This window comes from Adelges cooleyi, unplaced genomic scaffold (assembly GCF_023614345.1).
Source record: "Adelges cooleyi isolate 19-005CV unplaced genomic scaffold, UGA_ACOO_1.1 ACOO_flye_CR_arks_rails_tigmint_CR_PRNA_1, whole genome shotgun sequence".
NCBI lineage: Eukaryota > Metazoa > Arthropoda > Insecta > Hemiptera > Adelgidae > Adelges > Adelges cooleyi.
The window spans coordinates 161394-179918 of NW_026095751.1; the positions used below are offsets into that span (position 1 = coordinate 161394).

Consider the following 18525-nt stretch of genomic DNA (forward strand, 5'->3'; position numbering starts at 1 on the left):
TTGGTTTTGTTGTTTTTGCGAAGGATAGTATTGCGTCAATGCATTTAGTTTTATTTTTTTGAAAGCAAAAAGTCCCTAATATCGATGACAAAGGGTTGTCCCACATATGGGGTGGAAACGTCCCACTTTTCGGATTAATGGGATTATTTTTTTATCAATACCACCCAACAATCTCCCTGAAATGGCACTCCCTGATAAGAATCCCAATAATAACATCCTAATTATGAACCGATAAGAGGATGTAGATATAAGAACAGGGAATAGCAAAGAATACACGGTTTTTTATAAAAAAAAAAAAAAAAACAAGAATTCATTAGTTTTATGTGTAAAAAAAAACTGTAATGTATATTTAATATTGTCAATGAGTATTATTGTACTGAAAAAAAAGTATTGAAAGCATTGTATTCGACAAGTTTATCGTGTGGGATAAGGCAATAAGCGGCAGTCGACTCTGGTACATTGTCTTTTGTTGTAAAATCGATGCGTAATTCGGCAGGTGAAGTTTTGATCAAATCGTTTTGTTGAGTACAATCAGCAATAAATAAAGACGCCATATCATTAAAGTAAATTTTGCGCAATCCAGAGTGTAAGCCCGGGCTATCGACCGCTGTGCTGTAATATGAATTTACAAAAGCCATACACATAAAAGCCATATTTTGTTTGTAAGCTTGTTCCAATTGGGGACTTCAGACAGGTGCCGATTTAAATTCGTGTTTATCGTAAAGATCTTTCTGCGTAACTAACAGGGGAAAGATATTTTTACAATAAGCTGTCGTACTGGATTCCAGGGATATTGTAGGATTGATAACAAATTAATCCCGTCAATTCGAAAAGTGGGACGTTCACACCTCATAAATATATAAGTAATCACACATAAACTAGAAATACGTTTTTGTAGAAAAATGTACAAACTTAACTTTTTTAACAAACTTAAAAACATTTAACTTAAAACCAAATGTTTGTATAAAAAATTAAATTTTTGCATCGAAAATAAGCATATTAAAAATTTACTTAATTGAATATTAGAACAAAGGAGACATAAGAAATAGGGGTTGTGATGAAATTGAATTTTTAAACAACTGTCGGATAAAACCATCAACTATTTTCCAGGAGGTTAAAGTTAGAAGTTGAACGGTTAACAAACGTTCGGTTTAGTATATTATTAAATAGTTTTGTTTTTTTTTCAGAATTTTTAATGTAGTAAAGAGTTTTAAATAAAATTATTGCTATCCAAGTTTTTGATTTTTTTTTTGCTTTTGTGTGTGCAATTGTTATAACAGCTTGATATGCTAAATTATCAAATGGTGTAATAAATCATCATTCGACAATATTCTACAATAGGAATACGCGCGCACAGATATTTTAATTGTTTTTTCAATTGTCTTCTTTTGAATATGTACAAAACATACATTAAATTATTCTTAAGCGACGTGTACGTTTAATGACTACAATGACGAATAGTTTTAACTGTTTACCATTTTGGTTTATTATTGTTGAAATAATAGTTAATATTGGTATAAATTACGATGAGCCATAATTTTGAACCTAGATCTAAATTATTATAACTGTTCTTGAAGTTTTACTATACGATGGTCAATGTCATCGACGTCTACTTGATAATATATGCCATCAAAGGATCTGTATTTTTTAACGCAGTTATCTTTATCTAGTAAAATGCAAACACCATTCTCGCCGTCTATTGAAACATCTTTTATATAGTGGCTTGGTATTTTTGTACTCGTCCACAATCCAATATAGGTACACAGCTGCACTAAAGAGACATCTGGTTTGTTTCCATCTGAAAAATTAGAAAACATTTTTTTGTTAAATTTCCAAATATTCCAAATATTTTTATAAATATTAATATTAATATTTATTACTATGTGCTACTTTTTATTATTGTGCAAGCTACAAGTATTACAGGTAGAAAATAAATTATAAAGAGTAATACAATATACATGGCATCTGTATTGAAGTACTTTTCAACAATAACTTCTTTAAATCACAGAAACACGGACGTACAGTATAGGAACTCAGAAGTTTTATGTTAATGTATCGCATAAGCGACGGCCCCTATAGGCAATTAAATGAAAAGAACTAGATTATAAGGCCAAATTCTAATGGTAATTTTTACAATAATTGTATATTCGGAAAACATAGTTCAATATAAAAATAATGTGATGTGTGAGTTTTGTAATTTTATTACAGTAAAAAATTAATTTTTACTGTAATTAGAATTCATCTACGATATTAATTATGTTTGTAAAATAAGTATTATTATCAATTATTTTATACACGCAATAATATTACCAATATAACTCGGTATAATAGTGTTTACCTAGTGCACGGATGATTAAATTCTTTAAAGCTGCTTTAGAAAATGTTCTTCTCTTTTTTCCAAGATCACTCAATTTTAATATTTGAACAACTGTAAAATTATATGATGAACTATGTTATCAAAAACTTTTTGTACAACCTGACATTAGTATTGAAACTCAAAAAAGTATTTATTCTATACACGATGCTCAGAGAATATATAACACATTAACATTGTATTAAACTTTAAGTAGATAAGGAGCAAAATAAATTCAGCTTGGCCTTTTGTTATAAACAACACCTAAAGAGAAAACTCTTGGAAGAATCTTGGCTAAAAGAAAGTTGATATCTTCGTTGGTTAAACGTATGAGACGAGATATAAGAGCATTAGCATCTTCGTAGTTACATATAAAAATAAAAAGACTTGAACGAATTTTTTCAAAGAACGGGGTAATTAAGTTTAATGCTAACGAGATTAAGGTCCTTAAAGTATATTTACTACTTATCTAATTATTTTGAAATTACATTTATCTTGAACTTCAGGTATAGGAATAACTGAAACAAAAAAAAAAAATATGAAATAATTATACAGATCATTCAAACCGATTTTATATTTTATCTATAACAGTCACTTTAAAACTGAAATTAATTAGATCAGTTAACCAACGCAATACATTTTGTTTCCATTAAACTAATTGTTATAGTAATGTTATAGTGGACAATTCAATTTGTACTTCGAATGATTTCCAAAATCTTAAGCGACATAGATGCGTAGTTTATAGTATTATTAGCTATAAAACAGGCGGCTTTTAATTATAATCGAATTTCTATAGTATTTAAAGTTTCTAGAAATGTTAAATTTTATATTTACATAATTCAACTGTTATTTCTGATTGCAATTTTCTCTGAACTAGCACACATTCTGAAATTAAAAACAAATTACATTTGAATGTACTTGAACCTTATGACCAAAACCATTATTTAATTATTTTTAATATATATGAATAATGAATCTGTGTATGTATATTATAATGATATACAAAAAATGTATTTACCATATATTTTGTCAGTTGCTGCAAATTCTGAAATTAACACAAAAGTATATAATACTTAATGAATACAAAACAACTGAAGTAAAATATTTTAATAATATGCAACTAATGATATTACCCGGTATAGTGAGCATTAAATTCATTGTGTCTGAAACGAACAGTGCATGCATATTTAAGCTATTGTATTTAATTTTCAGTTTTAAAGTTTAAAGAAGAAGGTCAAAGTAGAAGAAACTTGTAAATTAGAAATTTGGGATAAATGAGCTTGACTAAATTAAATATAGTAGAAACTTTATGTCAATACCAGGCGATTCTTTTAATGCCTTAAACTAGTTTTTTTCTTAAAATAAGTTTATATTTTTTCTTTTTAATATATATTTGTTTATGTTATATTACAATATTAGAAAACATTTAAATTTGTATGTTCTTTTCTATTTACTAGGGCTTTATCAACTTTTGAAATTTAAATGGTGAAGTACCATAATATATAATTCTACTGGTCAATAACTAGTTTTGAATAATTATTTTTAATGTTTAAAATTTAGAATGGGTAGTGGAGTACTAATAAAGATAAAATTTGGAATTTTATCCAATATTAAAATATAGACAAACAAAAAAAAACAATGGTGATTTTCTTAGCACCACGGAAAAACATTTAATTATGGACATGTTTTCTCTTGTCATTTATGTCATATAAATTATTCCCTATTTTTAATCTCTTATCACTTATCTTTTGACTCTTATCTCTAACTGCAAGTGAATGTATAACGCAAAAATGCTGACATGGAATTTCTTGTATCTAGTCCAATTAATATATCCATGTTAAAAATGACAGAACATTTAGGTCGTGACGTAGAGGAGACGAGGAGGTCACAGATCTACAGGAATTATTATTATACCTGAAAGTAGAGTCCCGACTATCCCGGCTAGAGTCTACTATCCTGAGTCTGTGGATAGGACGTTCAAACCAGTACAGTCCAAACCAAGTATAGTATAAAGTCACACGGTATAACGGACGAGTTAAAGCAGACGTGCCAACCATATTTAACTATAGTTATAATATGATTAGATTATGTTGAAATAGCTAAAATCAGTATTATTTTTCATAAAGTTTCCACTTAAATTTTAAAGTAAAGTTTAAGATTTATATCACAGATAAATTTGTATACAGTTTCGAAATATTTAGCCCTTCTAGCATTGTTTACCCATCAAATATTTATCGTCATAAACAATGATTTCAATGAGATACTCCAGTCCATCTAGATAAAAAAAAAAAGGTTTAATGTAAAAAAAAAGTTTCAAATTAAATCATAATACAAATGAACTAAATTAAATGCGTCAAGCAATGACCATTAAACTTCACACTACTCCCATTATTGGGTTTAATGCTCACTGCCTAGAGTTAACTGTGCTTGTACATTTTGTAGTTAACTATAGATCCTTAAATCTAAATATTATTTAATATCATAATTGAAATAATTGAAATATATAAATAACAGTTAATAGAAACTATTATTTTGAATTTATAAATCATTTGACGATTAGGCGACTATTAAAAACAGCTATATATTAGTATAATAGTTTAAAATACATATTACTTCTATTTTGATATTTAATTTCACTAGCTTTCTGGATGAGTAGGTCTGTAGTTTTTAAAAACGGTTATAAGAACAGTAAAATTAAAAAACATAAATATCTGTTTTTCATAAAACAAAATTGTTACTGACTTGCAATGAAAACATCCCTCTTATAGTCCACTGTAAAGATGAGTTAAATATTAAATTGTTTTTCTTTTTTTACTACCTCGTGTAGGTAAATAAGAAAACAAAATAATTACTTAGATCGTATGCCGAAACAATTATAAACAACAATGATATAAATACACAGAATAGTTTCATTTTAATCTGCAAACAATAATAAACATAAAAGTAGTTTATATTTTTCGCAGTCTTCGGCGAAGAGTTGCAAACGTTTTGGTTTTACGGTTACGTTTTTTATTTCATATATTTTTTGAATAGATCTACTGCTATCTTTTATTCTTTACTTTACTTTGATATTTCCCAATTGCTTTTCAAAATTGAAAAATAATCGAAAAAGGACATATTTTTCAACTTAAAACTAAGGCATACATTGTAATCTTATTAAAAAAGTTTAATTAGTTCACTGATTGTATGAAATTTACTTTCAAACGTCAAAACCATTTTTCCAGAAAGGGTTGACATTTTTTGTATGTAGCCTTATTAGGGATCATTTTAGAGCTTATGGTCTGAAAATAGATCTATAGAGGTGCTATGATATTTACATTTTTCTCAAAAACGTTTAGTCAAATTTTTTTTTATGGAAAATTATTGAAAAAGGTGAAAATTACACTTTGGCCGTAGTAAATATCTAGGACGTAATTTAAAAGTGAATCGACAGTCAATAGACCCGCAAAATATGTTAATAGAAAAGACAACGATCAACCCTAAATGTATACTTAAATGTACTTTATCAAAATTATTTTTAGTTTATCCGTTCTCCTAAAAAATAAGAAAAGCAATAGTCTTACATAATTTAAGCTTGCCTAAATAAATACTTCGTAAAATGTAGCCTACAAGATTGTGTAATATCTTATTTGTATTTACTTTGAGGTCACTTAATCTGAAATTATTATTAGTTTAGTAATTTATTGGCCACTCATTAAGAGAGACATTAAGGAGTTAATTTTTAAATGTATTTATTTAAGATACAAAATAACAAACACAATATTGTATCTTAAATACGTATTTTAAATGAAATAATATCATATTGTGTGCTAAGAATTAGTACTTACTTAAATTATTAAAACTGTGTAGTTTTTAAGACAAAAATCAAATCGGTTAGCTTGATGAACTAACTGTTTCAAAGTGACATTCTGTTTCGTTTTGTCTATATGCTCCTATTTCGATCGAAACGGAAAAAATCAAAATATATTTTGCGGCGGCCTACGTTAGTTTATTTACATAGCTGTTGTATTAAATTTTTAATAAGTTTAAAATTTATCTGACTCATAGTTTAGTATTTTGGCTATTATAATAATATAATTTATACACTTAAATAAAAATAAATGAAAATGATACTTAATTAATGACAAATAAAATGTTTAACACTGAAATATTTACATTGAATATTTACATTAAGTGCGATTCACCACGTGCACAAACTGTTATATTATGCGTAGTCTACATAGGAAAAAAGACATTTTCAACCCAATAGTAAAAACAAAACAAGTTACTACATTAGAACATGTATAAAAAATTTAAAATATACCAAGACACTGACCAATAATAAGTAATGATAAATAATTAACAAAGTAATAAAAAAAGTATATAAATCCATTAATAACATACAATTTAGACAGGAAGTGGGTAGGTAAAGTAAATATCTGTAGTTTAGATCCACTCATTTACAAGTAACATCATACTGTTTTATTTCGAGTGATCGAAGAAAACCTGTATATAAAAACAGAGTTTTTTTTATCTATAAATTGTCATTAAGCGAAAGTGCTAGTCCCTGCGCAAATACCGGTTCTCCATTGCAGTTAAACTTAATAGACCAAAATGAACCATTCGTGAACACAGACTTTCATACATACGACAATAGTGGTAAACGAAACGAGATTGTCTCGTCGAATCATCTATTTATTTACTGATAAGCCTATTTTTAGATAGTAAAAAAGTTCAACTCCTCTGGTTGCCCAGACAGTCCGGCATCTTTGGTAATGAAGTTGCAGATAACCTAGCGTTCTATGCCACACCTATCCCTCCTCCTCCTTCCGAATTCCACTCTATAATCTCTTCCGAATTTTCTTAAAATTATTGTATTTAAATGCCTGGAAAACCAAGTGGCATTATCTTCCTCGAAATTATGTTGCTAAGTATAGAGAGAGTTCTCCAACAATTTGTCGTATCCCATGATTTTGTAAAATCATCTCTACCTAGAACCCTTATTACTTCCTTTATTTAGACTTGGCCATAACTTTCTACCCACTCATGCCTTTCATCTCTCTATAAACTCATCTTCCTGTTGTACACTTCACCTTAATGAAAACATTTCTAACTTTAATAGAAAAAAATGATGTTATTATCTATTAAATGTTATCGAACCCTCTTTTTCGAAAAAAGTGTTAGTTACGTGGTATTGCAGTGACAATCACTATATGTGAATTTAGTATTGTAACAAACATCCTCCAATTAATGTTACAAAATCATATCTATAATATTTGCCCACTAATTTACAAAAGGTTATATCAAATGTATGACTTATTGCATACACAGATTCCATGACTCAATAAATAATTATATTAAAAAAATGAATGTAATGTGTGCCTATAATAACCATAATTTTTATTTGGACCAATTATGTATTTATTTTCTGTTGACACCTATTTTTTCTTAATCAAATAATTTAATTTTTTGATTTTTGTTTTGTAACTTTAAAAAATAATAAAAATTAAAAGAAAATATATACAAATATTACTATCAGAACTATTTGTATATATATAATTTATATTATTATAATATTTATTGAACATTTCGATTATAAAAAAATTAATTAATACTAAATGTTAATATCTAATAGTATGAACGCTTTCCTACATCAGGAGTTTTATAATTTTTAAATACCTTGTCTCTTAATACTCCTAGCTACAATAAAAACATATAATAACTGTTTTACATGTATATAAATGTATAACACATACGTATTATGCATATTGGTGTATAATACTTAAATAAATAAATTTACCTAACTTTGCTATAACTAGCAAGTAACTCCAAATTCGATTGTTGGTCGGATTAGGGGCTACTTCGAATGAAAGTTACAACTGGGCTAGTACACATAAGTCACGAATTTGGTCATAATCGTGAGAAAAATTGTTTAATATAAAATACATTAAATTAATTTATAATATGATTTAGTACTATAATATAACTGAAGAATTATATTTTTAATTTCTGGTTTAAAATTTAAAAAACTGTTTCCTGTGTGGTTATACTTTGGTTGTACACTAGGCATACTCTCCTCATATGAAAATATATTAGGCCTTTAGACTTACTCTTGGTCAAAATAATATCATATATAAATATTATAATAATACATAAGCAAAATATGCGTTTACAATTGTGAGTAAAGCAGTTTATTATGAAATACAATGATTTAATTGACGATTTGATATTAGTGCAATACACAAAAATGATTGATATATTAGAAAAATAGTACAATATAACTTTATAAAAGTTTTATTTTTGACTTCTGGTCTAAATTAGCATATTTCTTCCCCGAGTAGTTGTGTCTTTAGCTGCATTATTTGAAATCCACTGTTTTCGGCGTCTACTTGCCAATATTTGTTACCAATGAATGCGTATTTTTTAACGTGACCGACTTCATCCTTTATGACACAACACTTATTATTGTCAACTTCAGCAGATTTAATATAAAAAGTTGGGATTTTTGTACTTATCCACAACCCTATAAGACAACACAACCGTTCATATGTCATTGCTAAATCGTATCTAACTGAAAAATAACAAAAAATTGTTTTTATAAAAACATGGTATATTTGGATTACTCGTTTAGATTTAGGTTAAAACTTTTATTTCTTTACAGTTAAAACCGCTACACGTGTAAATAAGTAAAAAAAATAATAATAATATAATATACGTGGCGTCTTTATTGTATAGCCATGCGATATTTAGTCAATAAATTATTTTATGACAGAAATACTGCTGGACACTGTGTACATCATGACATATTGATCATAAAATTTGTATAAAATATATTTAAAATAAGAAAAAATATAGTTTAATTTATAATATAGATATATTCAATTTAATATTAAACATGTCATTCGAAAAGTTTTGCCTTGTTAAATGTACATAACACTGTGGTGAATTAAGTATTATAGAAAAAGTGTATGTATGGAGACAAGATACTTAAAAATTGATATTCTAGTCATACTTATTAGATATTTGTTAAGAAATGAATTTCGATTTATCTTTGTTATATTGTAATAAGTTATACTTTAGAATTGGCGTTAATGCGTATTGCACAAACGACGAACCATACGAGTCTAAACGCAGTTAAAAAACAAGAACGAACTTTGAATATGCCGGCTTGTGTGCAATATTGTAAATCTTATCGGCTACATCGAAAAAAAAATGAATCAATGATATGTTTTAGGTTATTTTCTAAGTCAGTATTGATAAGAGATCAGTTTAGTTAATAATTTTAAAGAAATCGGTTGAAAATTGACAATTCGTTATTTGTAACCAGAAATCCTGGTCAGCGGAGAGGAAAAGGGTGAAAGAAAAGTTCTAAGGGTTAGATAGGGTGTAAGATGTTAGAAAATGATGCATGAGGTTGAGAGTTGGACGGTAATGGGGAAGAGTTTTATGAAGTATAAGAGTGTAGAAGAGGCTAAGAAATGCTAGGAATGGGTTGAGAAGGGTAGGGAATAGGTTTCGAAGCTGGAAGAGGTCCAGTCGCGCTAAACATGCCAGATCAAGCCAAAAACATATGCATGTTCAAAACAGAATTGCTCAAAAGAATTAAAAAAAAAAAAATTGATATTTTAAAAAACAATTATAGTTCAATTTACCTATATTATGGATTTTACGATTTCTATCATTTTAATTAATCAAGTAAAACAAATATATTTATGACTGTAGTAAGGATTTAAAATGTCTTTGGAATGTGCAAAACTATAAAAATCATTGTTAAAAAAATTACTGAAATTAAGATGTTTTTATAGGCCAATTATATTAATAAGACGTATATAGTATCAACAAAAAATCAACACCATGACAACTCTATAATAATGTATACCTATCGCATAAAGAAGTATTTTTTTCAAAGCTTTTCCTGTAAGACGTCTTCTATCTTTTCCAAGATCGGTTAAATTTACGTTAGCCATATCTGCAAAAATGAATTCTCGCGATACATAATTTTATTAAATGTCAAAAAACGGTGATTTTATGAAAATAATTGTTTTCATTAGTATCACTGAGACACGTATTAGCAAATATAAATTAGGTCTCATCCTCTCTCCTAACAATTTAATGTTTATGGTTTATTTTAATTATTGTTTTGTTAGAAAAAAAAACAATAAATGTTATTTTTAAAACAAGCATTAAGGTCTATATATTACTATTCAATACATTATTAATTACTTGGGTCTGGAAGATTAGGCATAGGAATAGCTGTAACAAAATTATAAATTAACAAATAGTTTGCACACTAATAAAAAGCCATATTTTATAATTAATCCATAATAGTCAACCTAAATTTGGGACTAATTAGATTAATTAATAAATGTGACCTCAAAAAAATTAAATAATTACACACTTAAAGTACATTTTAATTAATATCTATAAGATTCACGATAAAATTGCGACCAATAAGAATTATTTATTGATGCAATACCTTATATTAATATCAAATTATTTTTAATAGCCACGTTTACACTAAAGATTAGAATTATATTTTAAAGGATCATCAAAAGCTTTGGTGAAAACAAAAAGTTTTCTGACTTTGAGCTTCAATCAAAATTTTACATTTTCTCTTTAGAACTCCAAACATGTACCTAAATATCATAAGAATGTGTTGAAGTTTTCACGAGGATGACTTTTATATCCGTGTCAATAGTTGAAGGTGGAATGTGCAAATACCCCGAAACGTCGGCTAATAACTATTGACACGGATATATTTGAAAATCTTCTACGAATAATGTTTACTTAGAAATATTATACTTACATAATATGTCGATCATTTCTTGTGCCATTTCTGTATGTTGATCTATGGAGTCTGAAATTTGAAAAAAAATAGTTTTGAATGTACAGGTGTCTTCTGATTGAATCCAAAAAAAGGTACAAATTTAATCTCGGTATAAGTAAACAATGAACGTAAGTAAAGTATTGTAAATATAAAACATAAAAATGTGGTTACTCTGTATGTTTACGAGGTCTGCCTTTTCTGAAATGAAAACGAAATTATTGTATACTTAATGAATATCAAAAATTAATGGCATGGAAAAATGTCGAATGATGCAATGGAAGTTATTACCTGGTACAGCGAATAAAATACTCATGTCTTCTGAAAATATCATTCCCTAAATTAATGATATCTTTCAAGATTGAATGTATGTTATATATAATAGTAATTCGAAAAAATGTTTTTTGCATAAAGATTTTTAGAATTTTCGTGGCAACTTTCATATAAATATCAATTTTTTTTTCTAATAGCAAGCTTCATTTTTTATATTGTATTGATTTTTGTATAAATATTAATACCCATTGAAAATTGATTTTCATAAACAATTGCTTTAATAAGAAACTCCAATCCATCTATAATAAACAAAAAAAGGCTTAGAGTTTTTTTTATAAGCAATTTCTAATAAAACCATAATACATAAAAAAATAAGAGTTCGCCATCTTTTAAACGATGCCTATTGAGCTTAGCACTACTTCCCCTGTTGGATTACATATCCACTGCCTTAAGTCAAGTGTATTTGCTGGTTATCAATTTAACGGAAAACATAAAACTTAATAATGATTATTTTGCTTATCTCACGATTTTAAAAAAAAAAAAATAGAAATAATGAGTCATAAAAATATATTTATAATAAGTCCTATTGTTTTTTATAAAAACAAATTTGAGTGATTCCAACGATTAGTTTTTATTTAGCTTAAAATACTGAACAGAAATCATTGTCTAGCATTTTAACATAAATTACCATGGAATGCAAAAACGACATTAATGACCCAAAAAGAAATCCCTACTAAATATACAAATTTTAGAATAAGTTTGCTTAGGTACTTTGAACCGTAAACGGTGTCGCTAACTCAATAATGCAATTTTGTCTAAGCAAAAAAAATGTGTATCCAGCCCAAAAACATAATGTTATATAGAATAAAATATTATATTATATTTCGTAAATCAAATTAAACAACTATGCTCGTATATTAGTTAATTAATTTTAAATTTATATATACATATAAACATATTACTTCCATTTATATCATTACGGTCAGAAGCATTCTGGATGATTAAGTCTGTAGTAAATAATTAAAAAAATATTAATGAAAGCTGTAAAATTAATTAAGAACTCAATAAGTTCTGTATAATAATAAATGTTACTAACTTGTAATAGAAACTACCCTCTTATAGGCCACTGTAAAGAGGAGGTTAATATTATATTTTATTTTAGATGTTTAATTACCTCACGTAGAAAAGTAAGAACATAAAATAATTACTTATATCAGCCGAAACATTTACAAAAACAAATGATATTACAACACAGAGTAGTTTCATTTTTATCTGCAAAGAATAATAATCATAAATCTGTTGGTCACAGTCGCTTCATATGCAGAGATAAAAAAGTTTTACAATGATTTTTTATATTGTCGAATATACAATTATATATATATTTTTATATTTAGATCCCTAAGATTACCTAATACGCTAAACAGATTTTTTCATGTATGTAATTATCAGTGCACCATCATAAATCTACGTTTTTTTAAAAAACATTGTCAATTGGCGCTGTTTATAACACTTTTATTGTCTTATACAAAAATAGCTATTAGTAATAAATCTTAATTACTATACGATATTTTCAAAATTTACGGTTTTGGTATAAGGTAGAACCGATAATCAATTCCGTCGATATTGACCATATCGTTTATTGGTTATTTTTGTCGTGTATATTTTTTTGAGCTAAGGGTCTACCTAGAATAAGCGTCATCGATTTCCCGATATCTTTTTCCCAACAGTGATAAAAAAATAACTGATTATGTATGCTGATAAGATACACCTGATAAAGCATAAGTGATAGGATAATAATTATGAGAGACAGCATATAATAGCTTCTGATAAAATAAAATAAAAAGTTATCAGCTCATGCCTACATTTTAGTAAAATGGATAACAAGGGCAACAAACTATTATAGACGAACGATAGACTTTAAATCTGAGTATTCTGAGTAGATGAAATTTTACTAAGCTATTAGTTCTAAAACAAACAAAAATGGCTTATACTAAAAGAAAAAAATATTGTAATTAAAATAATATTTTAAAACTTATGCAAATCAGCCGATAAATTAATTGACATTGTCGAAATTTACTAAAATCTTTTTTTTATTAAATATTGCCTACACAAAACTCCACAAAAACAGCCCGCATGCAATCCCCTTAATATAAAAAAAATATCAATTTTTTTTTTGGAATTCATTGTCTATATTTGATTAAAATTGTACTTACATATTTTGAACCTTGAAATTATTGCTTTTAAAATTTATTCTTAAGATAAAACTTTTAAGACAAATACCAAAACGATCGAATAATTGTTAAACTCGTTATTTTAAAGTGAATTTTTACATCTTAGGTATAGACTTATTCTTCTACCAGTGAAGTAAAATCTAAACTGTTTTTGCAGAGTCACTATACTAATTTATTTACATAGCTGTTTTTTTTTAATGATTTTTAATTTGCGTTACACTTACGTATAGTGTGACTATGTTCTTCAAATTTATTTGTTTTACAATCACCCAAAACACTAATGTTTACATTAAAGTTGACATTTTATTTATGTGGTCCAACTAAAAACTTAGTCAAAATTGTGTTATTAAATATATTAGAATTATTAAAATAAAATTGTATAATATATTTAAAAAGTCTTTATAATAATTATTCTGTATTCTAATTATACTTTATATATCTTACTTGTTGTTATTTTTTACTTTATATTACTAAAAATTAATTTCATAAAAAAAATCTCAAAATAATCAAATTGAACTGCTTTTTAAATTAACCGTTTGAAAATGGGAATTGTACGATTTAAAGATGGGCTAATTTTATATTACTAAAAGTTTAGAATCTGAATAGGATCTTGCAGGGTACCCGTGTAAATTTATTTACAAAGCTGGTTCATTTTTAAAATTTAATTAATGATGTTTAGACTGTGTTCTTTAAAGCTATTGATTTATATTGACTCATACATACAGGGTGTTCTAGCATGAAAGGTAAGTAATAGGTTATTGGACATCTGGGGATCTCCAAATAATCTTCTATTACTTATCATTTACTTCTGGTTTCTAATCATTTTTATCTTATAGTTTTATGTTAGGGCCCGTAATGGACTGAAAATGATGAGACCCCTTTTTTAAGGTGACCTTTTTGCACTGATTAACAGGACATAATTTTTTTTTTTAAGTGATTATTTTTTTACTTAACTGTCGAATCCTTTAGTTTTTGCCTTATCGAAAAAATGAAAACGGGGAGCTTATTTGGGGGTCCCCAGATGTCCAATCACCTATTACTTACCTTTCATGCTGGAACACTATGTATAATATATTAGATAATTGGATTATCCATTAGATAATTGCAACTAAATTTTTTTTTATAAAGCCTAACTGTGTATTTTGTCATACACAAAAATGTATTATTTATTAAAGTATAGAATGGAATGTTTTGAACATTTTAAGATGTTCACATTTTCAAAATCTCATTTAAAACATATTAAAAACGTTTCATTATTTTATTGAGAACAATGATTGTTATTGATGACTTATGGCCACTTTTTTATTTTAAATTCTTTGTATAAAACGTTTATATTAAATTTATTTTGTTTTTATTAAAAACAATATAAACATATTGACAACACCCCAATTCCGGCCTATGATCTTTTAGGTCTTTTCCCTGTAAAATAATATTAACGAATATGAAAAAATACGGTTCTCTATAACTATTTTTTAATTAATCTAATTCGTTCCAAATTTGTATGGAATATGTTAACATGGATATGTAATTAAGTTGGATACAAGAAATTTCATGTCGCTATTTTCGCGTTTTGCTAAGAAATAAGTGATAAGAGATTAGAGATTATTGATAAGAAACTCGAAATAAGTGATAAGATATTAGAGACCGGATATAAGAGATATTATTTAAGTGATAAGTGATAAGTAATAATAGATAAATAATAAGATGTAAGTGATATGTACTACAATAAACCGCAAAAACATATACATGGTTTAATGTCTTTCCATGGAGTGGAGAAAATACTAGTTTTTTTAAACATAGTACTACCGATGAATATTGACAAAAAAAAAAAGTATCAACACTTTATGCAGGTACATCAATACATGGATATGTCCTGATAATTATATGATTATTTTCGATTTATAATCTCCTTGCGATAATAGTTGTAATTCTATGTTCTGGCCAAACTTTTTTTATTAGTTTTATAATATCTAGCCTTAATTTTTTTACAGGCAATATATATCAATATTTAACATTCCTCATAAATTAATTTCCGTGGTTCGCCAGTAAGTAAGTGCCTACCTAAAATTTCATTTGACTATCCTTATGATAGTATCCATTCTGTCTAACTTACGCATATGAACATACTATTCACGGATTCGCATCGAAGCGTTTATTTATCACTTTCATTTAAAATAAATTTTTTTTATTTGTTGTTTCCACACTTATTTTTTTAATACTGGGCCGATTCACTGGATTTGCTTCTCTAAGGATGACTTGTTGTATGAGGACGCTGGTCGTATAAATTGTGAAGTATGAACAACAAATTTTCTAATTTTTTATGTGTTATCACTGTGAAAACCTTCGAAGGATTTTTTTAATTTAAAATATTAATAAGTTAATTAATTTAATTTAGTTTTCAAGTATAAATATTTTTTAATTAATTATACTACACAAGAAATAACAAAGTCAATAAAAGTAAAATTTATTTTAACAAGTGTGTAATTTATATTACATTTATTTAAGACGTCATTGAAACTGATAAATCTAAAAATAAATACTACATAGATTTTACCTGTTGAAAAAAAAAAGTAGGTAATGTAACAAATTATACCTTATAGGTTATAACTTATAACGCTTTGACGTGCCATGTTTAATGTATTTTATAATAATTTTTGAACTGGTTACCATTTTTATACGGAAAAAAAACAATTGAAACTTATTTAATCCTTATGTCTATATTACTAAATTTACTGATATTATTCACTCGGGTTTGGAATAGTAAAGACGGTTACGTCCGTCTCCGCATCGTATTTAAAACCAAGCTTACTCAAATGCTTGTCTATATAATCCGTGTAAGAGTCCAGTGTGTTAACATAAAAATCGTAGCGGTTCATAATTACAGTTCTTAGATTTTTATATTTAGTCTCCAATTCTTCCAAATCGAATACAGGAAGTTCTGGTTTACAGTCTGTGTTTAAAAGATTCTCCAAGTATTCCACAACAGGCGTGATTTCCCAGTTAAAACCTTTGGATTTGATTAAAAGTTGAATACCATACAAACGCCCGTAAAGCGCACTTAGATTTATAGCTCTGTCGACAGAATGCAGTAGTTCCAATGCGCGCAACAAGCTTAATGTAGTTAACACTAGCGTTTCGAGACTATTGTTCAGTTTCCTCCAACAATCGTCTGCGACAAACTTTTGTTGGAAACTTTTACACTCTTTGACCGTATGGGCCATTAGTCTGAAAAAGTTATAAAATTTTGATCCGTAACCGCATACCATCATACAAGGGATAACATTAAACTTCTGTATCGCGCGGTTTATGACATCTGGATTGGGCAAATCACATTTCTCCACCCACTGCGTTTCGGCTTTGACCTTTTCGAACCACATCTCTTGCCAATGTTCCGGTCTACATACAAAGTTGACAAGTTTCATTTTATGTCTAGTGTATGCACCGTCACACATCGTATTATTTTTTATGCATATAAGGGCTATGGCAATTAAAAACTTAACGATGCCAATTTTTCGCATGTTAAATTCGTTTAGGTGCCCGATTTTTTTTTTTTCAACGAAATGAATATGACCTGCCTGGTCTACAACAAAAACGAAAATATCTAAATTAAATAGATTTGTGCCACGTACTAAATGCCAATACTCCGAGCAAAAACGAATAGACAAGATTTTGCTAAATATTCAATACTTGTTTTTTGCTTGGAACAATTGTATTATTACCACAAATCATTTAAACGTCAAATTTTATTTTGCTATAAGTTTAATAGAATTGCACTTAAAAAAGTGTACAAGACACAGTTTTTGTTTAACATGTACAAACTAGATACTATTACATGCATCTACTCTGAGAACCCTTTTGAGTCCAGTAAATAAATTACAATAAAATATTCTAATAAAAAACATAGTTCAACGTTTATAATTAGTACTTTTTCTTAAGAATTTTTGGGGTGTTTTTTTAAATTTTGAAGAAGATCTTTTTTTGTAGACTTGCTAAAAAATAGATACAAGACACAATATAAAAATGTTAAACATATTCATTAATAACAATTATCGTCAAAATTACAATTAATGTTATCAACTTAAAAGTTAAAAGTATAAAAAATAATAATTCCTACAATACATATTAAGCCAAATAATAAGATAAAATTAAAAATTAATAGAATAATAATTTGAATAAATTCAAAACCTAATTTAGCATTTTATACAAAATTGTACCGACTTATATTTAAGATACAAAATACAAAATAGAATTTTTTATCTTCAATACATTTTCAAAATTAAAGTATTTAAAAAAATTTCCTACTTACATATTTTTTAACTTTATGGTAGGTACAGTATACTTAAGCGATTCGATTAGATTGAGAAACTGTTTTAAAGTGACATTCTTGGGTCTAGCTTATGGGATTATATGTCCACCGAAAAGTAAATTTTTACCTATGGTGCCTATGTTGAATTATTTACATAGCTGGTGTATTTTTTTAAATTATAATTGTACAATATTTTGACGCAGAGTTTAAATTATTAAAATTTTTTTTTTTAGTTTTTGGTTTTCTACATTATACATCACGTGTAACCTAAAATTATTTGGGTATAAGCCTATACGAATTTATTTACAAAGCTGGTGTATTTATTTGTATTAAAAAAACGATTCACACTTACTTACAATTATAAATTTGTATTAAATAGGTATCAGCATTTTTCATAGTGATACATATTAATTAATTTACATTATAGAATACACATTTTTAATTTGCTTTAAAACTATAAGGGATTAGTTTTGCTTTTTATTCTTGTTATGACTTATAAGTCAAGTGCCACTACGTTAACTTACTACTTCTCAATTGAAAATTTAAACTGTATTTTCAA

At 27.0% G+C, this 18525-nt stretch overlaps 2 protein-coding genes across 14 annotated transcripts; both read right to left on the reverse strand.

Moving 5' to 3' along the window:
* Positions 1-1487: 1487 nt before the first annotated feature.
* Positions 1488-6310, reverse strand: LOC126836085 (uncharacterized). 3 transcript variants are annotated; one of them, XM_050569111.1, is made up of 11 exons: positions 6181-6310; positions 5206-5272; positions 5096-5125; positions 4967-5011; positions 4574-4627; positions 3487-3516; positions 3372-3398; positions 3188-3238; positions 2842-2871; positions 2339-2428; positions 1497-1798 (listed from the first exon to the last, which is right to left on the reverse strand). In XM_050569111.1, the coding sequence occupies exons 2-11, from the start codon at positions 5264-5266 to the stop codon at positions 1560-1562; spliced, it is 657 nt and encodes a 218-aa protein (XP_050425068.1). In that variant the 5' UTR covers positions 5267-5272; positions 6181-6310; the 3' UTR covers positions 1497-1559. The 3 variants fall into 3 exon arrangements, with proteins under 3 accessions (XP_050425085.1, XP_050425076.1, XP_050425068.1); XM_050569128.1 differs by lacking the exon at positions 2339-2428 and having other exon boundaries at positions 1488-1798; XM_050569119.1 differs by lacking the exon at positions 6181-6310 and having other exon boundaries at positions 1495-1798.
* Positions 6311-8515: 2205 nt separating this feature from the next.
* LOC126835934 (uncharacterized) lies at positions 8516-18069 on the reverse strand. Of its 11 annotated transcripts, none has more exons than XM_050568845.1 (12): positions 17967-18006; positions 13885-13987; positions 12638-12701; positions 12526-12555; positions 12377-12436; positions 11675-11728; positions 11448-11477; positions 11331-11357; positions 11139-11189; positions 10556-10585; positions 10212-10301; positions 8516-8903 (listed from the first exon to the last, which is right to left on the reverse strand). In XM_050568845.1, exons 3-12 carry the CDS (start codon positions 12693-12695, stop codon positions 8650-8652), a joined length of 684 nt encoding a protein of 227 aa, XP_050424802.1. In that variant the 5' UTR covers positions 12696-12701; positions 13885-13987; positions 17967-18006; the 3' UTR covers positions 8516-8649. The 11 variants fall into 11 exon arrangements, with proteins under 11 accessions (XP_050424802.1, XP_050424793.1, XP_050424863.1 ...); XM_050568836.1 differs by lacking the exon at positions 17967-18006 and adding an exon at positions 14105-14179 and having other exon boundaries at positions 13885-13980; XM_050568906.1 differs by lacking the exons at positions 10212-10301; positions 17967-18006 and adding an exon at positions 14105-14119 and having other exon boundaries at positions 8516-8775; positions 8855-8903.
* Positions 18070-18525: the final 456 nt, after the last annotated feature.